The 18,280-nt window shown below is 40.7% G+C and overlaps 2 protein-coding genes and 1 long non-coding RNA gene across 3 annotated transcripts; 1 reads left to right on the top strand and 2 right to left on the bottom strand.

Annotated features, from left to right (window-relative positions):
• Positions 1-202: 202 nt before the first annotated feature.
• MLS (malate synthase) lies at positions 203-4,311 on the top strand. Its single transcript, XM_078585338.1, has 3 exons — positions 203-555; positions 1,381-1,706; positions 3,198-4,311. Exons 1-3 carry the CDS (start codon positions 205-207, stop codon positions 4,171-4,173), a joined length of 1,653 nt encoding a protein of 550 aa, XP_078441464.1. The 5' UTR covers positions 203-204; the 3' UTR covers positions 4,174-4,311.
• On the bottom strand, positions 1,204-1,635 carry LOC144711358 (uncharacterized). The gene is made up of 2 exons (XR_013583533.1): positions 1,501-1,635; positions 1,204-1,419 (listed from the first exon to the last, which is right to left on the bottom strand). It is a non-coding gene; the product is annotated as an uncharacterized LOC144711358 (long non-coding RNA).
• A 7,066-nt stretch (positions 4,312-11,377) lies between the features above and the next one.
• LOC144711417 (uncharacterized) lies at positions 11,378-14,920 on the bottom strand. Its single transcript, XM_078585407.1, has 5 exons — positions 14,706-14,920; positions 13,110-13,266; positions 12,551-12,601; positions 12,191-12,283; positions 11,378-11,594 (listed from the first exon to the last, which is right to left on the bottom strand). The coding sequence occupies exons 1-5, from the start codon at positions 14,849-14,851 to the stop codon at positions 11,523-11,525; spliced, it is 519 nt and encodes a 172-aa protein (XP_078441533.1). The 5' UTR covers positions 14,852-14,920; the 3' UTR covers positions 11,378-11,522.
• Between the last annotated feature and the right edge of the window lie 3,360 nt (positions 14,921-18,280).

Here is an 18,280-nt window from a genome sequence, read left to right as displayed (position 1 = left end):
CAAGACAAAACAATGAACGTCACCGTAGGCCTTTTTCTTAAACGGCCTTCGACAGCTTAGCATGGCACCGCTACCTCTCCATCCTCATCCCAATAATCGATGACGCACAAAGCTCCATCCACCGCCTTAAGCCCATCCTTCAGCGAGGCCAATATATACTACAACTTAGACCCCCCAAAACATAGAAAATAATCAAGTTTTACAATGGCAAAGAAGAGTTCTTACGACTCTGTAATGGGAGTTGAGATCAGAGGCAAGTACGATGAGGACTTCGCCGGATTTCTCACAAGGGAGGCTTTGCAATTCGTTGTAGAGCTCCAGAGAGAGTTCAGGGGACGTGTGCGCTATGCCATGGAGTGTAGGCGAGAGGCTCAGAGGAGATTTGACTTAGGCGCTAGTCCTGAGTTTGATCCTGCTACCAAGGCTGTGAGAGAGGGAGACTGGGTCTGCGCTCCAGTTCCTCCGGCTGTGGCTGATAGGAGGGTTGAAATCACTGGCCCAGTTGAGAGGAAGATGATCATCAATGCCCTCAACTCTGGTGCAAAAGTCTTCATGGTAAGATGTGTTAAGCTCTAGTTTCCTCTAGTGGAAAAGAAGTAGATAATTAAACCAAGTTTAAACGGGATAACTTAGGATGGACTAAAGAGGATTAAGTTTAAGTAAGGTTGAATTTATCTGAGAGCACCCATTGGGTTGAAGAGATTAAGGAGGTTCCTACCAGCTGACTCAAAAGACTAACTAGCTCTCAGGATAACTAACATCATATGGTTTATGATATGTTTCATTCTAGTGAAAGATTTCTGCTTTGGTGTTTAAGGCGGCTTCTTATCTTGTAGACTTCTTCATGTTTTCTCATGATAGAAAAACCAATATGTCTTTATGATATGTTTCAATCATGTGAAAGATTTCTGCTTCTGCGTTTAAGTCGGTTTCCTATCTTGTAGATTTCTTCATATTTTCTGCTTCTTCCTAACTTGTAGATTTCCTCATGTTTTCTCATATTACAAAAAGCAATATGTCTGTTTGATAGCTAGCTAAACCAACGCATATAATAAAAAAGTAACCCTTTCACTCCTGCATCTGGTTTTGGTTTCTGAAACATGGTGTCAAAGAGGAACTATACTTTGGATGATCATCATATTAGATGGAACATGATCCCAAATTCTTTTTTTCACTCAATATGAGATCATCCTAGACGAGGTAAGTTTATCAATAACTCTTTGAGAAAACTGTTTACTCTGATTCCAAGGAACACCGGAAAAAGAATGCATACCCTTGAATAAATTGTTTGTGGTTTAGCAGCACACATCCTGACGATCAAAAGAAGAAATTTACAGAGATTAAAAAAAATTCTAACGATTGCCTGGTGGGTCGTCGCAGGCCGACTTTGAAGACTCACTCTCTCCCACCTGGGGCAATCTGATGAGAGGGCAAGTCAACCTACGAGACGCTGTGAACGGGACAATCAGTTTCAAAGACGAGGCAAGAAATAGAGTTTACCAGCTAAACGAGAAGACGGCGACGCTCTTCGTGCGACCGCGTGGATGGCATCTACCGGAAGCTCATCTCATCATCGATGGAGAGCCGGCCATCGGTTGCCTGGTCGACTTTGGTCTTTACTTCTTTCATAACCATGCGAGGTTCCGGGCAACTCAGGGAGGTGGGTTTGGCCCTTTCTTCTACCTCCCGAAGATGGAGCACTCGAGGTCAGTCGACTGGTTTTTCTTTCTCTGGGCTCTTCTACTCTGGTTTATATGGTTAGTCTAAGTTCGGTAATAGAGCGAAGCTTGGCCGTTCAGATAGAGAACTTCGGTTTAGAAAAGTAAAAGGAAATAGATGATTTAGTTAAGAGTATTCTCTCTCTCTCTCTCTCTTCCGTTCTATTTCAACACAATTTGGAAGTGGGTCTTTCAGTACTTGGTTCTTATTCGTTCCAGTGCAGTTGTTTGGATTTAAAATTGGACCATTCTTTCGTTCTCTCTTTGTCATCTCTCTCTCTCTCTATTTTCTCTTTATAGTTCTCTCTCTATCCTCTTTCTTTACTCTCACAAGTTCTATCTCTATCCTCTCTCTTTACGCTTTCTGTCTAGTGCTATCTCTATCCTCTCTCTTTACGCTTTCTGTCTAGTGCTATCTCTATCCTCTCTCTTTACACAATAATTACACTTTCTGTCTAGTGCTATCTCTATCCTCTCTCTTTACACAATAATTACACTTTCTGTCTAGTGTTATCTCTATCCTCTCTCTTTACACTTTCTGTCTAGTGCTATCTCTTTCCTATCTTTTTACACTGTCTAGTTATATCTCTATCCTCTCTCTTTACATTCTGTCTAGTTGTATCTCTATCCTCTCTCTTTCCACTCTGTCTAGTTATATCTCTATCCTCTCTCTTTACACTTTCTATACAGTTATATCTCTATCTTCTCTCTCTCTCTCTTTCCACTTCTCTCCCTATCTTCTTCTTCTTCTCTCTCCCCACGCTCTCGATCTCCATTATCTTCTTCTTCTTCTTCTTCTCTCTCTCTCTCTCCCCACGCTCTCGATCTCCATTATCTTCTTCTGCTTCTTCTCTCTCTCTCCCCACGCTCTCGATCTCTATTATCTTCTTCTTCTCTCTCTCTTTCCCTCTCTCTCTCTGTACTTAACTCCCTATCGTCTTCATCTTCTCTCTTTCCCTCTCTCTCTCTCTCTCTACTTAACTCCTTATCCTCTTCATCTTCTCTCTCTCCCACTCTCTCTATCTTTACTACTCCCTCTCCCCACACTTTAGCTCTCTCTCGCTCTCTATTTCTATCCCGATTCTCTTCACCTTCTCTCTCCTCCCACGCTCTAGCCCTCTCTCATCTTCTCCCCTCTCTACTCCCTGTCGCTCTCTACTTCTCTCCCTATCTTCTTCACCTTCTCTCTCCTCCCACGCTCTCGCCCTCTCTCATCTTCTCCCCTCCCTACTCCCACTCGCTCTTTACTTCTATCCCGATCCTCTTCACCTTCTCTCTCCTCCCACGGTCTAGCTCTTGCTCATCTCCTCCTCTCTCTACTCCCACTCACTCTCCACTTCTATCCCGATCCTCCTCTTCACCGTCTCTCTCTCCCCACGCTCTCCCTCTCCCTCATCTTCTTCCCCCTCTCTCTCATCTTCTTCCCCCTCTCTCTCTTTCTCTTCGAACGGGATGACTTACGAGGTGGGTATCGAGCAGGGAGGCGAAGATATGGGACGACGTATTCGACAGGGCGGAGAAGACGGCAGGAATCGCGAGAGGCAGCATCCGCGCCACAGTCCTGATCGAGACCTTGCCGGCCGCGTTCCAGATGAACGAGATCCTCCACGAGCTGCGCGACCACTCGCTCGGCCTCAACTGCGGCCGCTGGGACTACATCTTCAGCTACCTCAAAACCTTCCGCGCCCACCCGTCCCGCCTCCTCCCCGACCGCGTCCAAGTCGCCATGACTCAGCCCTTCATGAAGAGCTACTCCGACCTCCTCGTCTTCACCTGCCACCGCCGCGGCGTCCACGCCATGGGCGGAATGGCCGCCCAAATCCCCATCAAAAACGACCCAAACGCCGACTCCGCGGCTAAGGACCTCGTCAGAAGAGACAAGCTCCGCGAGGCCCGCGCCGGGCACGACGGCACCTGGGCGGCCCACCCGGGCCTCGTCCCTCTCATCTCCGAGGCCTTTTACTTAGCCGGAAAACCAAACCAGATAGCCACCGCCAAGAGAGAAGACGCGGCGGAGATAGCGGCGGAGGACCTCCTGGCGCCGCCGCGCGGGCGGCGGTCCGTGGCGGGGCTGCGGCTCAACACCCGCGTGGGGATTCAGTACTTAGCCGCGTGGCTGAAGGGGACGGGCTCGGTGCCGCTGTATAACTTAATGGAGGACGCTGCCACGGCGGAGATAAGCCGGGTGCAGAACTGGCAGTGGCTGCGCTGGGCGGCGGAGTTAGACGGGGAGGCGGCGCCGGCTACGGTGACGAAGGAGCTCTTTGGGAGAGTGATGGAGGAGGAGATGGAGAGGATAAGGAGCGAGGTGGGAAGCGCGAGGTTTGCTTCCGGGGGGTTTGAGGAAGCCGCCAGGATCTTCGCGAGACAGTGTATGGCCAGTGAATTGGATGATTTTCTCACGCTGGACGCGTATAATCACCTCGTGGAGATCCACCCCAAGTGTGCTCTTTGATGGGTACGGTTGGAGAAGAAAAATAATAGTTTTCTCTTTCGGTGTTTTTGTGTGATTAATGGCTGTTGGATATTTTAATCTTGGTTGTGAAATGGGTCAAGGGGTAAACCAAGTTTTAGTGCGTTATTTTTATCTTGATTACTGGCCTTTAGGGAGGTTAAAATAGTTTGTAGGAGAAGTTGGGGTTGGTGTCGAGGGACAGGTTTTTGTGGCCGTGCTTAGTTTGTGTCTAGAGGCTGTTAAGGGGGAAATGCCTATAAATATGTACTAGTTCTTCAGGTGAAAGCATGTCGTGTGCATCAGTAGGTATTCCTTTTTCTCTTGCTCTCTCTTCTTTCATTCAATGTGGAAGCGAGGATCTTCGAACAACAGTGTATGGCGAGTGAATTGGATGATTTTCCCACGCTGGACGCGTATAATCACCTCGTGGAGATCCACCCCAAGTGTGCTCTGTGAGGGCCACTGTTCGAGAAGAATAATAATAATAATAATAATAATAATAATAATAATAAGAAGAAGAAGAAGAAGAAGAAGAAGAAGAATAATAATAATAATAATAATAAGAAGAAGAAGAATAATAATAATAATAATAATAATAATAATAATAATAAGAAGAAGAAGAAGAAGAAGAAGAAGAATAAGAAGAAGAAGAATAAGAAGAATAAGAATAAGAAGAATAAGAAGAAGAAGAAGAAGAAGAAGAAGAAGAATTTTCTCCTTTGGTGTGTGGGAATGATATGCTGGCGTTTATGTGTGATTAAGAGCTGCAGAAATTTGTAAGGACATGGATAAGTTAGCTAGTCTCTCCAAAACTCTATAAATGTATGGTCGAATGATGAATGAAAAATGCTGGAAAGTTTTTGTGTTATATCTCCCTCTCTCTTAACCTCATTCCTCTGTTGCCTTTCTTTATGAGGGTTATTCCCCAACACTTGTTATCTGAGCAGGCAGAGATTGATAAACAACAGATAATGTACATGAAAAGGATGACTAATGACAACTTAGGCCTGACATAAACAAGCTACAGATCACACCAATGCTATGACTATCTCCTTCCGGGGATATTGGTAATGCAAGAGTCCCTTTCCTTCGTCGAGGATGAGAGTAATGTTTGTAAGCATTGTGGTGTATACTTTGGCCTAGATTTAATGACCATCTGGCATCAATAGGTTAGGATATGCTGTTCAGTTGACTTTTGCTAATTGAGTCCGACGACAACAGTAAACCGCACAAGGACGGGAGTACAACGGTCAACTGTATTTTTCGTCGGATGGTTGACCTGGTCTGAGTTGACCACTAACAGTGTCAGGGTTGACCATTTATGGTGTCAGGATTGACCATTGTCTGGGTTGACCATATACGGGATGGGGGGATGACCATTGACAGGGTCGAGGTTGGTGGTAGATTGTCAAAGTTGAGTGTGTGGTTGGGGTTGAATGTTGACCAGGGGACCTTGTGGAGTTGCTTGGGTTGGGGATAGACTAGTGACTGGGTATAGATAGACTAGGGAGAGGGGAGAAAAAAGGGGGGGGGTGGGCGTCAATGGGGAATGAAATAAGGTAATGGAAGAGGATGGCAGTGGAATGGAAGAGGTGAAGGGGAAAAGGATTGTACCCTTCGGTGGAGGTGGTCCATGCCTCGACAATCTGAGTATTGAGGAGTCTTGCTCGCAACATCAGACACATCTTCTATGACATTGACCGATAGGATTTAATATAAAATTATATTTTTAATAATAATACAGGTATTTTTTAGAAATATATGATCACAGATAGAGGGATAGGATCAAACATGTAAAGGCAAATGGTATTGGCTAGGGTTCAATCTAGATAGGAGGTTATAACAGACAGGATTGCATGAATATTTTAAAAAATAAGCGATTAAAAAGTACCATTGTTTTATCTTATAAATATGAACCAATGATGTACTTCTGTGCATGGTGGATACAACCTTCTTGTGCATTCCCTTTCTCCTCTTTCTCTCTCTATCTATCTCTTCTTTTCTCTTTTCTTGATCTTGGAGAATCAACGTCTGATCTCACCACCGAAGAGTAGAACATAGCACCTTGACCTGTGTCTTTAATCGGATCATTCAATGAGAGTTCAAGTACTGGAATGTGAGTATGAGAATCTGAAGATGGAAAATAATTTTATCTATGTCCATCAGGGAATCTGAACATAGATCACTATTTCCCTTTTTATCATGTCTAAGGTTAGCCAACCTCTGGAGCTCATTTTTTGGTGATATATGTGGGCTTTGATATCCTGCAACTTGGGGAGATAACTGTTACTTCATGCTGATGGATGATAATTTTAGCTGACTTACCTAGGTCGCTCTTAGAGAAGAAGTTTGACACCTTTGATGCCTTAAAGAAATTCAAAGTCATTGTAGAGGTGGAGAAGTTGAAGATGAAGGCTTTCAGGATAGATAGAGGAGTTTGATTCACATCAGCAGAATTCATGCAGAATTGTGAGGAACAGGTATCAAAAGTCAGCTAGCTGCCCCATATCCAATGCACCAGAATGGTGTGCTTGAAAGGAGAAATCAGACAGACATACTTATGTGAGATCCATGTTGTTAGGCATGTTGTCTAAGGAGATGAAGGGAGAATATGTGAGCACAGTAGTTTATTTGATTAACCATGAGTAAACCATGAGTTTTTTTGGTGCCACATCATATGAGCTTCGGAATGGTTTGAAGCCAAAAGTTAGCCCGCAAGCATATTTGGCTGTCCTACTCACATGAAGATACTTGAGAATCAACTAAAAATGCTTGATGACCATAGCAGGCCTGTGAAATTGGGTCATGAGCACAAAATTCTTGCGAGCATGATGTAAGCAAAGTCCATATTAGCCACGATGTCATCTTTTACTGGAACTCTCAATGGGATCAGTATGTCCATAGAGAAGCATACATTAAAGGTACATTACACTCTCTAGCTTTCAAGTCTAATTTATGATGGTTAAGTTCAAGAGAATGGGATTCCACCACCAGAATATCAAGGGGACTTATCAAGGCTTCACAAGTACAGCCTTAATAGTATGGAAACAGCCATGATTCTGGGAACGTAGTTTGTAATTTTCATTCTTCCCTTCAAAAGAAGTGAAATAAATTATCATGATGATCAATTTATTGTGCAGCAGGTTTGAAGAGATTAATGAAAAATTTCAATATTTGATTATGCTTTGTAGTTTAAAAATATATTGTATTAAATTTTCAGTGAGTAAGATGTTTTCAAAAACTGTGTCATTCAAATTTAGAAAAATCTAACATGTCCCAAAGTGATATAATTTTATACACTAACTAAACATTAATTTTTTAACAGATCATATAATCCCTAGTATGTACATGTATCCTTCAAGAAATCGACTAGGTTGCAATATTTTTGACACTGAAATTCTAAATCATGAGGAAAATACTTATGAGGGGGAACAAAGATTTATGGGAGGAAAACATAATTAAAAATATACACTTTAAAATTAGTTGATAACCAGGTGGTATACATAGGCAAGAACAACAAAGAACATTGTAAGACAAATATTCATGTTTTTTGGGTTTAAGTTCATAAATTAATGTATGTATTCTTGAATAAAATAAAGATCCAGTTAAAAAAATAAATTTATGTGATGCTAAATATGGAATAAATAAAAAAGCACAGAAAAATTATAGTATGAGAAAATGAGAAAAATCACTCTTGCACTTTTAGTAACTTATTGAAATGCCACATGAAGTTTCACCTAAATCCTCTAATAAATAAAATATCAGTATATATAATTGATGTAGAGAGAGAATAATACAGATGATTCCCTCACCTCATTATGTCACATTATATGAATAATTTACAGACTAAAAAAATTATACACGTTAAGTAAAACTGGATTATGATTCGTATAGGTAGTACAATATTTCAGTCCAGAATGATGCAGTGAAAATATGTAATAATAGATAGTTATAGGCTTCTTTCCTAGTCTATTGTAAAATAAAGTGTGCAAAATATAGTCTCGCACATCACAGCCCACATGGTTTAAAATTATTCCAATAAATTTCAAAAACAAGGTTCCTCAATAAAATCCATTTTCATGCATGGCATGCTTTCTCTAATGTGATTTCAAACATGGAGTTATAAATATGAGAAAAACCTAGAAAATTGAATCAAATCTCTAGTGAACATATTTATACGACTCTATGCCCTTGACAAAACTCTAGTCTCTGTGAAAAGCTTTCAGATTACAATAAGTTTTATCATTTGCATTATCATGACATCTACCAGTATTTTTAATTTTGAGATGCTTGTTTTTGCCCCTCTTACAGCATAAAATAATATTTATCTCATATTTTGAGTATGTTCTTACTCATAAAAATCTCTGAAATTCTGTTAAAATGAGAACAATTGCCTTCAAAGCTAATCTAACTATAGAAAAATTATTTATGACTTATATGTTGGGTTCTGAGCCATGAGAGAAATCTTGGAAAACTCTTTTCCATTAAGTAGAATTTGAAAATCCATTTTCACTTGATCTCCAAAACAAAGTAAACTGAAATTACCTTGTGGGGAACCTGTTCCACCCTTGAGTTGCTCCTTGGGAGAGTGTCTTGAAGCTGTTCATGGGCTTAGCCACTAGAACTATCCATGCGATCACAGGACTGTTGGATCTCCTCTCCTCTTTCTCCAACTCTTCTTGAAGACCTAGTTGATATCCTCACCATCAACCATTATATTTTGATGCACCATTTGTAGTTATATTAATATAAAGATAATGATAAAATATTTTTCTCATATGTACCTTATTGTACTAAACATTTTAAAATTTTCAAAGAGTAAAGAATATAGCATTAAATAATACATAAAATCCAAACCATTGTAAATATAATATTTTAGTATGAGACATTAGGAGTTAAAATTATAATAAAACATTAAAAATAATTAAAACTAGTTTTTTCTTCTTTATGTGACTATATTTATGGGAATCATAAAATATTTTCATCATAAATTCATTTTTTGATAATGTGGCATTGAAAAAAATGCAAAGTATACATTGAAATGATAAATTTACATTTTTGTTTGCCTTAAAATAAGCATGTGTGCATGATATCATTTAGCTGATTAAAGCTATATTAAGAATGATATTCTAATTTTTATGGAAATTTTTAATTGTTGAATATTTGACATAATGCTTGTAAACAAAAAATCATACTATGAATTTAAATATGATTTTAAATATGTCATTTATTTTGACATAACGCCGTTGTGCCACTTGGTAAAATATGATTTATTTGGATTATGACTAATCATTAGTTTTGGCCAATCTACGGCTGCAACCAATGATTAGTTGACCAATCAGTATCAATAGGTGTGATAAGGGTATTATATTTTGATGCCATAATTCTCCAATCAGTTTTTTGGAACACATAGCAGGGCAAGAAAATACATATTAATATCACATGAATGCAATGGGAAGCTTTGGACTCATGGCAGAGCTTAAAACTTTGCAATCAGAATCATAATATATATTATGTAAACATCATAAACGTCAACATAAATGACGAGGTGACATTTGAATCAAAGAGAAAAACACATTGACTATGAAATGTAAATCATGGTACCACAATGTATGTATTAATTTTTTCAATAACGTCTGATTATTTGAACTATTTTTGCAAGGACAGATGGTGGTACGGGATCTTTTGAATGTTATTATGAAAAGGAATCAAACTATTAGGAGTATATTTTGGCAAATCCAAGGACACACATCAGATCCCCATTAATCCATGCCTCCCAACCTAAAAATTCAGAGCTTCGTGGAGATATGAGGATTCCACATAAATACTGGTGATCTGACATGCTTGTTTTAGTTTTCATATAAGTTTGCATCACATGTCTCGCAGCTTAAAGAAATCTTATATTTTTGGTAACAGATATTTCATCTTAACTGATGGATTTATATATAATTATGAGTTACCTGGATTTATAAATCATATCCTTGTAATTGAATTGTCTTAACTTAATAGTCTATGACTAGATGTCAGTGCATATGTGTATCTTCCAGGATGTTGTTTCATTATTAAAAAATGGTTAGTTATCATGTTATTAGATATAAATGGTAAGTCAGAGTTGGTAACCATTCAATTAATACTAAATGACGATAAAGTAAAATTAAATGATAGTTAATTATGAATTGGGCAGTATAAATCTAGTAGTTTATGAAAAAATAATGTTTGAAAACAAGAAAACGTGCATAATTCATGGCATTCTTTGAAAAAGTTAATTTATCATATAGGAATTTGAAAAGTTATTTTTCAACAGTAACCCACACCTTTTTTTCTCTTTCTCAAAGTTTTTCTTCTTATCGGCAATCTAGTTCCTCTTCTTCTTCATAAACTGCGCCAGAGAAATGTCATGAATTCGACGTCAATAGTACGTTATTTTTCCTATGATGGGTGATATCTGAGTAATGTCAATAAATAATCATAAAGCCTATCTTCTTTTGATTTTGTGAATGTAAAATGATCTGTTTTTAATTGTATTCTTGTTCCAAGGTTCACTCTGAATGTAATGAAGCTCATAACTAAATTGATCCATGATATTATTGAACAATATTACCTTCGAAGAAGTTCAGGCTTCAAGATTGAAAGCAACAATCTGGGAAAAACATTTATAGAAAGTTCATCCTTTACGATGCAACCATACAGTTTTATTTTTAATAGATATCTAAATATGTATAAATAAATGAGGAAACACTTATTCAATACATCTAATTGTTTCACCATTAATCTTTACGCAGCTGGTAGTCACTGTATTCTCATTCTACACTACTTTCAGCTGTAAAAGTAAGTGAATGGTACAGTTTTCAACATTTCTTCACTTCTAACGAATGAGAAGGAACCAGTCTATTTTTGGATGTCAAAAATGCCAACATTGACACCCTTGCTGCCTTCACCATTTGACGAGAAAACAAAACCAACAAGCCAAAATCAAATGTACTTATGTTTTCCCTGCATCACATTTATTGGCTTCTCATTGACAACATCTAACATGCCATGAACTTAAACAACGTACCATCTTCTTTTTATTTTGGGTTCAAAGCTTAAGATTTGGGGTTTCTGCCCTTTGAGACGCTAGATTCATTAAATTTTCCCTTTTCCCTAAGAACGATCGCCAGAGCAAACTTTAATATCTGAAAGTTAGGAAGGGAGATTATAAAGGTTGAAGAGATAAAGTTGATCCTGGTCCAAAACCATATCAAAAACTGTGTTAGAAACGATCATACAGTGCAATAATTCCCACTTTCTACAACAAATCGAGTTCCCAAATGAGGTCGGTTCGCCTTCCTCCAAGCTGCGCCATGAATTTAGCTCCCTATATTGCCAATTAAATATGCAAATATGGCAATGATAGACCCGAGTACCAAGCCAGCAACCACCTGAGATGGAATTTTACCCATTTAGTTAAATATATTTTCAATCGTTTTCAATCATGTATGACTTAGTTTCCCCTTTAAATCAATAAATCAATTTAGCTCCCTATATTGCCGATAAAATATACATATATGGCAGTGACAGACCCAAGTAACAAACCAGCAACAATCTGAGATGGATTTATTTAAACATGTTTTTAATCATTTTCTATAACGTTTGATTTGTTTCCCCTATAACGTTGGAAAACTCATATACAATGAGACTGCAACCAATTTATGGCAAAAAGAAAAAAAGCAATTTAGCTTCTTATATTGCCGAAATTTTAAAGAAAATTATATTACCAATTAAATATGCAAATAAGGCAGTTACAGACCCGGGTAACAAACCGCTAACAATCTGAGATGGAATGCACCCATTTTTAATTCATCTAGTACAATGAATAATCATCTTGTTTTACGCAATCATACATTTATTTTAATAGATGTGTCATAGAAACATGTATTAAAAATGAGTAAATACTTATTCAAGACATTTCATTGTTTACGGCAGAAATCAATAAAAACCATATTATCAGGCTGTGAAGTTTAGCATTAGGAGAAACCTGGAGAGGAGTGTGACCAAGAAGCTCGTGCAATGGCCTCGAGTTGGCCAAAGGATGTTCCACAGGAAGCTCATATACAATCTGGTTCAGAACCTATGGGAGGAAATAGTTAAGTCAAAATAAGGTTCTATAACATGGATAGTGTGTCATAGAAACAGGAAAAATAACATATGTATTTTCAAGGCCACATTAATTTCAATTTTCTGTGGTGCCTTGATGGGACAAGTGAATGAGCATATGGATGGTTAGATAGATGGGTAGCTAAATTGATAGAGATAAAGAGAGGGAGAAGGGATGTAGATGGTGATGGAGGATATATAGATAGAGAGATACAGAGAGAGAGAGAGAGAGATTAAGTACCTCAGCTTGACGTCCAGCATGCAACCTTACGCCAAAAGCATCATGCATAACCTATGAAATGGTTACATTAACTATACATAATGACTCAAATAACAGTAAAAAAATAGAAGCCACAATAACATTATAGCTGTCGGATACGAAAAGAACACTGACTCCCGTTGAACACCAAGCTTGGATTGTCTCTTACTCTGGTTCCCAGAACAAATTATCTGAGAACTGGCAGGAAAATATAACCTAAGTAGCTCCTTTTATATACTTTCGTTTGTAAATAGAAGCTACATATTTCCTCCACCGAGGAAAATGTAAAGCAAAAACTGATAGAGGCTCATAAAAAATAAGATTCGCAAATTACTCTAATCATCAATCTACTGATTCAAACTAAAGAGTAAAAATGATAAGTATGCCACCAAGGTTTTTGAGGGCTCAATAAGGAGAAGCTATGCAGAACATTAATTAGAACTAAGGACGCCTAACTTCAAAAGATACAAAAAAAAAATGGAAATAACTCAGAAGAAACACAAAAAAGGATTATCTAAAATAAATTAGGCAAAGAGCTTACAATGCAAGCTAGTATTGCTGCTGTGGCGAAGATTGACCCACTTACGCCATCTCTCAGTCCAACAGAAACAGCAAGAGCAGCGACCGTGGCTGAGTGGGATGATGGCATTCCGCCGGTTCCAATTAATTGCTTGGGATCCCAACGTCTTTCTCGGAACCTAAGAAGGTTGAAATAAAATATTTCTGAAGTAATTTTTAGTATAAAGAAATAGAAAGTATGACATCAGACAATGGAAATATCTTGACTCACACACTCTATCATCAAGTTTCAGTTTTCCGTTGGAATAAAACTCCTTCTACGGACTTACTGCAGCGATTTATCAAATTGAGCAAATTCAAAGCCATCTTACGCCCTTTAACGTACACACTATTCTAAAATTCTCATTAGAGAAATGAAGTAGACACTGAGACATCAGAGGTTAACTGTTCAACACATCATCTGAGCGGCTATTATTTTAACATCTATTTTTGAAAGACAAAGCTTGCGATCCATGTTAATCCAATTGCCGTAAAAGTTATTTTATCCTAAAGTTTAGGCAAATCGCATAAATTTTTATCTTATGAGACCAGATGACGCCTTTACAATCAGGTTATATTCCAAACGCTGGAAAGTTGGCTCCCGCCCAAATAATTGGACTCCTCTCACGGGGTGCAGGAATCATACCAAAAAATATATTTTTTTTATAATTGATAAAATCTGAATCTAAACATGAGGTACCCTAAAAAACTGAAGGCATGGAATCAGCATCTACATATTTTACGGAATCCTCCTTTTTGAAAAAATCTTATCACTTTGTCCCTTGAATAAAATCAAATCAATCCATATTTTCCATGAGATGACACTTTAGAGGTTTGAATCGAATTAAAGGTAAAAAACTAGATCACAAACTTGGGGATCGAATGCTCGATTACATGGAAAGTTCACTTCGTGTGAGTAAACTAACATGCGTCCATTAAAAGCGTAGAAAGCGTCATCACCAGTTTGAAAGACACAAAAATAGGCAGTAAACGTTAATTATGAAAAAATCGCCGCAATGGACGAGTCAGATCTATCCTCGACATCAAAGTTTTTTCAAAAATATGCTTCTGAGTTCACTTTAGCTCAAAGATTCTGACTGGGCTATTGATATTTTTGCAAATTATACAATCCTTCAAAAGCGTGAATTTTCTTTTCTGGAATATAACTTGAAGATAGCTTCGTTGTAACCACTGGGTGAGAAAAAAATTGGGCGACCTAATTAGGAATTGTACTGAAAGTGATTATTTTAAGTCAGAGAGAAAATGAAGGAAGGCATCGTCAATTTTGTTTCTTACGCAATACAAAAATAAGCTAAATAAGAATCAGAACCTATTTCACGGGAGAGAGAGATCATCAATGATATCCGAATTTTTTTCCCGTCAAAAAGCTCGAACAAGTACCCATAATCTATTATTTCTTACACAAAATGGCCCGAAAACATTGATCTTACCAAACACAAACGACAGACAAGTATGAACAAATACACGACAAACTCTTGAATTAAGCTCTGGGGCATGACAATCGAACCCAAAAGCACCATAAAAATAAAAATATAGGAAAAAAACCCTAGATTTATACCGGGTAATGAAGAATTTGGACACCTGCGCCAATAAGAAAGCGGCGAGCGCCGATAAGAGCGGATAGTTCTGCAACACGGAAGACGAATCAAACGCCGCGACGGGAACAGAGGTTGATGAAGAAGCGATTCTTCTGAAAATTTCCATCGCAGCAGCAAAATTATCGCTCTCTACGCCGCCGATCTCGAGCTCGCAGGCTTTTCCGACGTTAACCGGGAGAACAAACGGTCGTTTTTTGTCAACCAACGGTTAGTATTTAATGGGCCCGACTTTTGCGCTTTCTTGGCCCATTGTCTCAGCCCAGCCTCGATAGTCGAGCTGGACTGGGCTGACATAACGGGACGGGACGGGACGGATTTGGACGGAACGGATGTGGACGGGACGGTTTGGACGGAACGGTTGTGGATGGGACGGCTCTGGAGGGGACGGTACCAGAATGAGAAGGTTCTGGACGGGACGGGACGGTCGTTTTTTGTTTCTTACGCTGCACAGATGATAAGATTGATATATATATATATCAATCTTACACTTGAACTAAATTCAATGTCCCTTGTTCAATAATCCTATTTCTTTCATGATGCTCAAAAACATCATGAGCTAGGGTCTCCCTTAGTGGATATGTTATGTTGTATATTGATGGAATCCTTTTCGTCACAATATCTCATCAGCAATCATCTCCTTAATGAAATGAAAACAACTCAAAATATGTTTTGAATTATGATGAGATCATGGCTCGTTTGCTTGTGCTATTGCGCCATTATTGTCATACGACAAATTAATAGGCTCTAAGATCAAATAATCAATGGCAATTTAGGTGTAGAAATTCTTCAACCATATTGCTGCATTATATTTATCTTCTGTCTTTGAGTCTGGATTGTGCTTGGAATACTTCTAGTACATCATACCTTCATTCAATGTAAAAAAGAATCTATATGTAGCTTTACTGTCATTTGATTCTGACTGAAAAGTGAGTCAATGTAACCTTGAAACTTGTAGTCCTCCATACATTAGAAACAAATATATAGTCCTTAAGTAATTAAGGGTATATTTTACTGCTATGTAGTATTCATCTCATGGGTTTGCTTGAAATCGACTTGTAAAACTGGGAACAAATGTTATATTATGCACACGATGGATCCTATTGACAAACCATATGTGAGTCTCTCCATCATCACATTGTCTTTAAAAGTCTAAGGTTAGTGCCTCTTTTGATATGTGAACTGATAACATCAAATGAGATCAATGAAATTACGCTTTATGGTTCTTTTTTACCATTTATTTTTAGATTTTCTCTTGCATTATTTATCATTTATCGATAAAATGAGAAATTTATGATTTATACCCCTAAGCTCTATTTATATATGTTATTGAATTTTGAGACTAACCCCACTTGAGTCCATGGAGTCAAGTTGATTTCTCACATCTGTTTGGAGTTTTATTTAGAAAACAGGACTAAGGCCTGTACAATGGTGAATTTGGAATACAAATTGAGGAAAGAATAAACATTTGCGATCTCATACATAATAAGAAGAGGCCCAATACACAAGAATCCCACTCTAGAAGCCAATTCAATGTTCCTTAATAACCGGATCAACTAGAGGGGTTGATGTAGGACGACGTCGTCGACGTCCTACGACGGGAGTGGTCCGTTCATCCTTCTCGGGGACGATCGCCTTGGATTGCATGTCCCGCGTGGGGTGTTCCAGAAAGGTCTCGCAAGGGGCCTCAATTTGATGAAGCCGACGGTGATGCGGTCTCCACATGGTCTGCGTCCACGTGGTAGTCGTCGAGACGCTGGTGGGCCTGACGACCATGGGGGGGTACGTCCATCTCCGGATGACGAAACAGCGGTGAACAGTGCAGCGGCATACGGCGGCCGAAATCGGTGGCGGGCGGTGGCGGCGGCCGAGGGCGGTGGCATGCAACGGTCGAGAACGGCGGTGGCATGCAACGGTCGAGAACGGCGGTGGCAGTGGGCGGCGGCTGAGTGGCGGCAAGGCAAACGGTGACGTGGCAGACGTCGATGTTAGCGGCGGCGACGGCTGGTGCGGCGACATGCAGCGGTTGGTACGGCGGCGTGCAGCGACCGTGGGCGATGGCGGCCGATGGCCTGAGGCGGCGGCGGCAGGCGGCGGCGGGTGGCAGCCTGAGGCGACGGCGGGCGGCGGTGGCTGGCGGTGGCCAGAGGCGGCGACGAGCAGCAGTCGAAGGCGGAAGTCGGCCACGGCTGATAATGGCCGGCCGCGGGCTGGTCTAGCGGCGACAGGCGGCCATGGCTGAGCCACAGACTAGACCGTGGGCAGGGCCACGGACTGGGCCACAGTCGACCGTGGTCTGGACCGCGGGCCTAGGCCGCGGTCCCAGATGGGCTGGCCCAGAAGGCCATCTGGGCCGACAGTCCAACAGGACTGGCCCATTTGGAGTTTAGGGCTGATGTGGTAGTGTCTGGGGACGCGTGCAGGGGCGTCCAGCTGAAGTGGCACCTCGGGGTGCGGCCGGGGCGGCTAGGGCAGCCGTGGTGCCTCGGGGCGCTGGTTGCGGCACCTCGAGGCGCGTGGTCCAGGCTGGGCTGGGCCTGGTGGGCCTGGCAAGGCGCCAGTCCAATAGGTGGGTTGGCCCGCTGGGCCGTCGGTGGAGCCCAGGGCGCGCGACGGCGCGGCTCGGGGCGTGGTGGCGACTTCCAGGGTCGGCACGGCGACGCGGAGCGAGGTGAGGCGACACGGCGATGCAGCGCGGCGGCGCGGCTCGGGCGGTGGCGGCTTCGAGGCTCACGGCCGCGAGCGCGCGCACGGATGCGGGGCGCGGCAGGGCAGCCCTTGTGGCGCGGCGCGGCGATGCGGCGCAGCGTGGCGGGCAGCCCGCGTGGCGGCTGCAATGTGCGTGCGCAAGCGGAGGCCAGGCTGGAGAGTGTACAGGCGGCCGGCAAGGAGCGGGCTGACAATGGCGGCGCCGCACTCTTCAAACTCTCTCTCCTACTCTCTCTTGTTCCAAAAATTTGTATCTCAAAATGATAGGCCTTCTCTTTCATCTTAACGTAGGGGTCCTATATATAGGCCCCCATGAAGTACAAGGGAAACCCTAACTAAAACATGAAAATTTATCTAAACCTAAAAAAACCTAGATAACTTGAGGCCATCGCCATCAGAAGAATTCTAGAACTAACCCATAATTTGAATTCGAAAGGCTTATTTTCCAATATGGAAAGGAGGGAACTTGGATCCGAGGTAGAAATCAAGTAATCGTAGCCCTCCAAACCCTTGGAATTAATTCCAATGACTGGGAGAGTTAGGGCACTTCTATTTAATCTTTTGTCCCCATTTTTTACATCTCATCTTGGATTTCTGCTCCCAAATTATTTTTTGAGGCCTAGTGCATCAGATTTTTTTGATCCATTATTTTTCTACATGAGTACGGGAGAGAGAGTCCAAGAGTGATCAATATTTTTGGAGAATGAGTGTAACTGGGCCCTTCGGGGAAGTAACAACAAGGTTTGTTTGATCTCCTAAATGTTTGGTTTGAATTTTCTCACCATTTTTGTCTATATAGTCATTTTAATGGATACTCTAGACTTTAAGC

This window comes from Wolffia australiana, chromosome 13 (assembly GCF_029677425.1).
Source record: "Wolffia australiana isolate 7733 chromosome 13, ASM2967742v1".
In the NCBI taxonomy this organism is placed as follows: Eukaryota; Viridiplantae; Streptophyta; class Magnoliopsida; order Alismatales; family Araceae; genus Wolffia; species Wolffia australiana.
Note: the sequence above shows the minus strand (reverse complement) of the source record. Positions and strands in the feature narration are given on the sequence as shown.

Excerpts from the sequence above, each read along its gene's own strand:
- LOC144711417 (XM_078585407.1), bottom strand. The coding sequence starts at position 14,851 with ATGGAAATTTTCAGAAGAATCGCTTCTTCATCAACCTCTGTTCCCGTC. Across the intron at positions 13,267-14,705 it reads TCCAAATTCTTCATTACCCG|GTTCCGAGAAAGACGTTGGG; the intron begins GTATAAATCTAG and ends CAACCTTCTTAG. Across the intron at positions 11,595-12,190 it reads TTGGTCACACTCCTCTCCAG|GTGGTTGCTGGCTTGGTACT; the intron begins GTTTCTCCTAAT and ends ATTCCATCTCAG.
- MLS (XM_078585338.1), top strand. The coding sequence starts at position 205 with ATGGCAAAGAAGAGTTCTTACGACTCTGTAATGGGAGTTGAGATCAGA. Across the intron at positions 556-1,380 it reads CTGGTGCAAAAGTCTTCATG|GCCGACTTTGAAGACTCACT; the intron begins GTAAGATGTGTT and ends GGGTCGTCGCAG. Across the intron at positions 1,707-3,197 it reads CCGAAGATGGAGCACTCGAG|GGAGGCGAAGATATGGGACG; the intron begins GTCAGTCGACTG and ends GGTATCGAGCAG.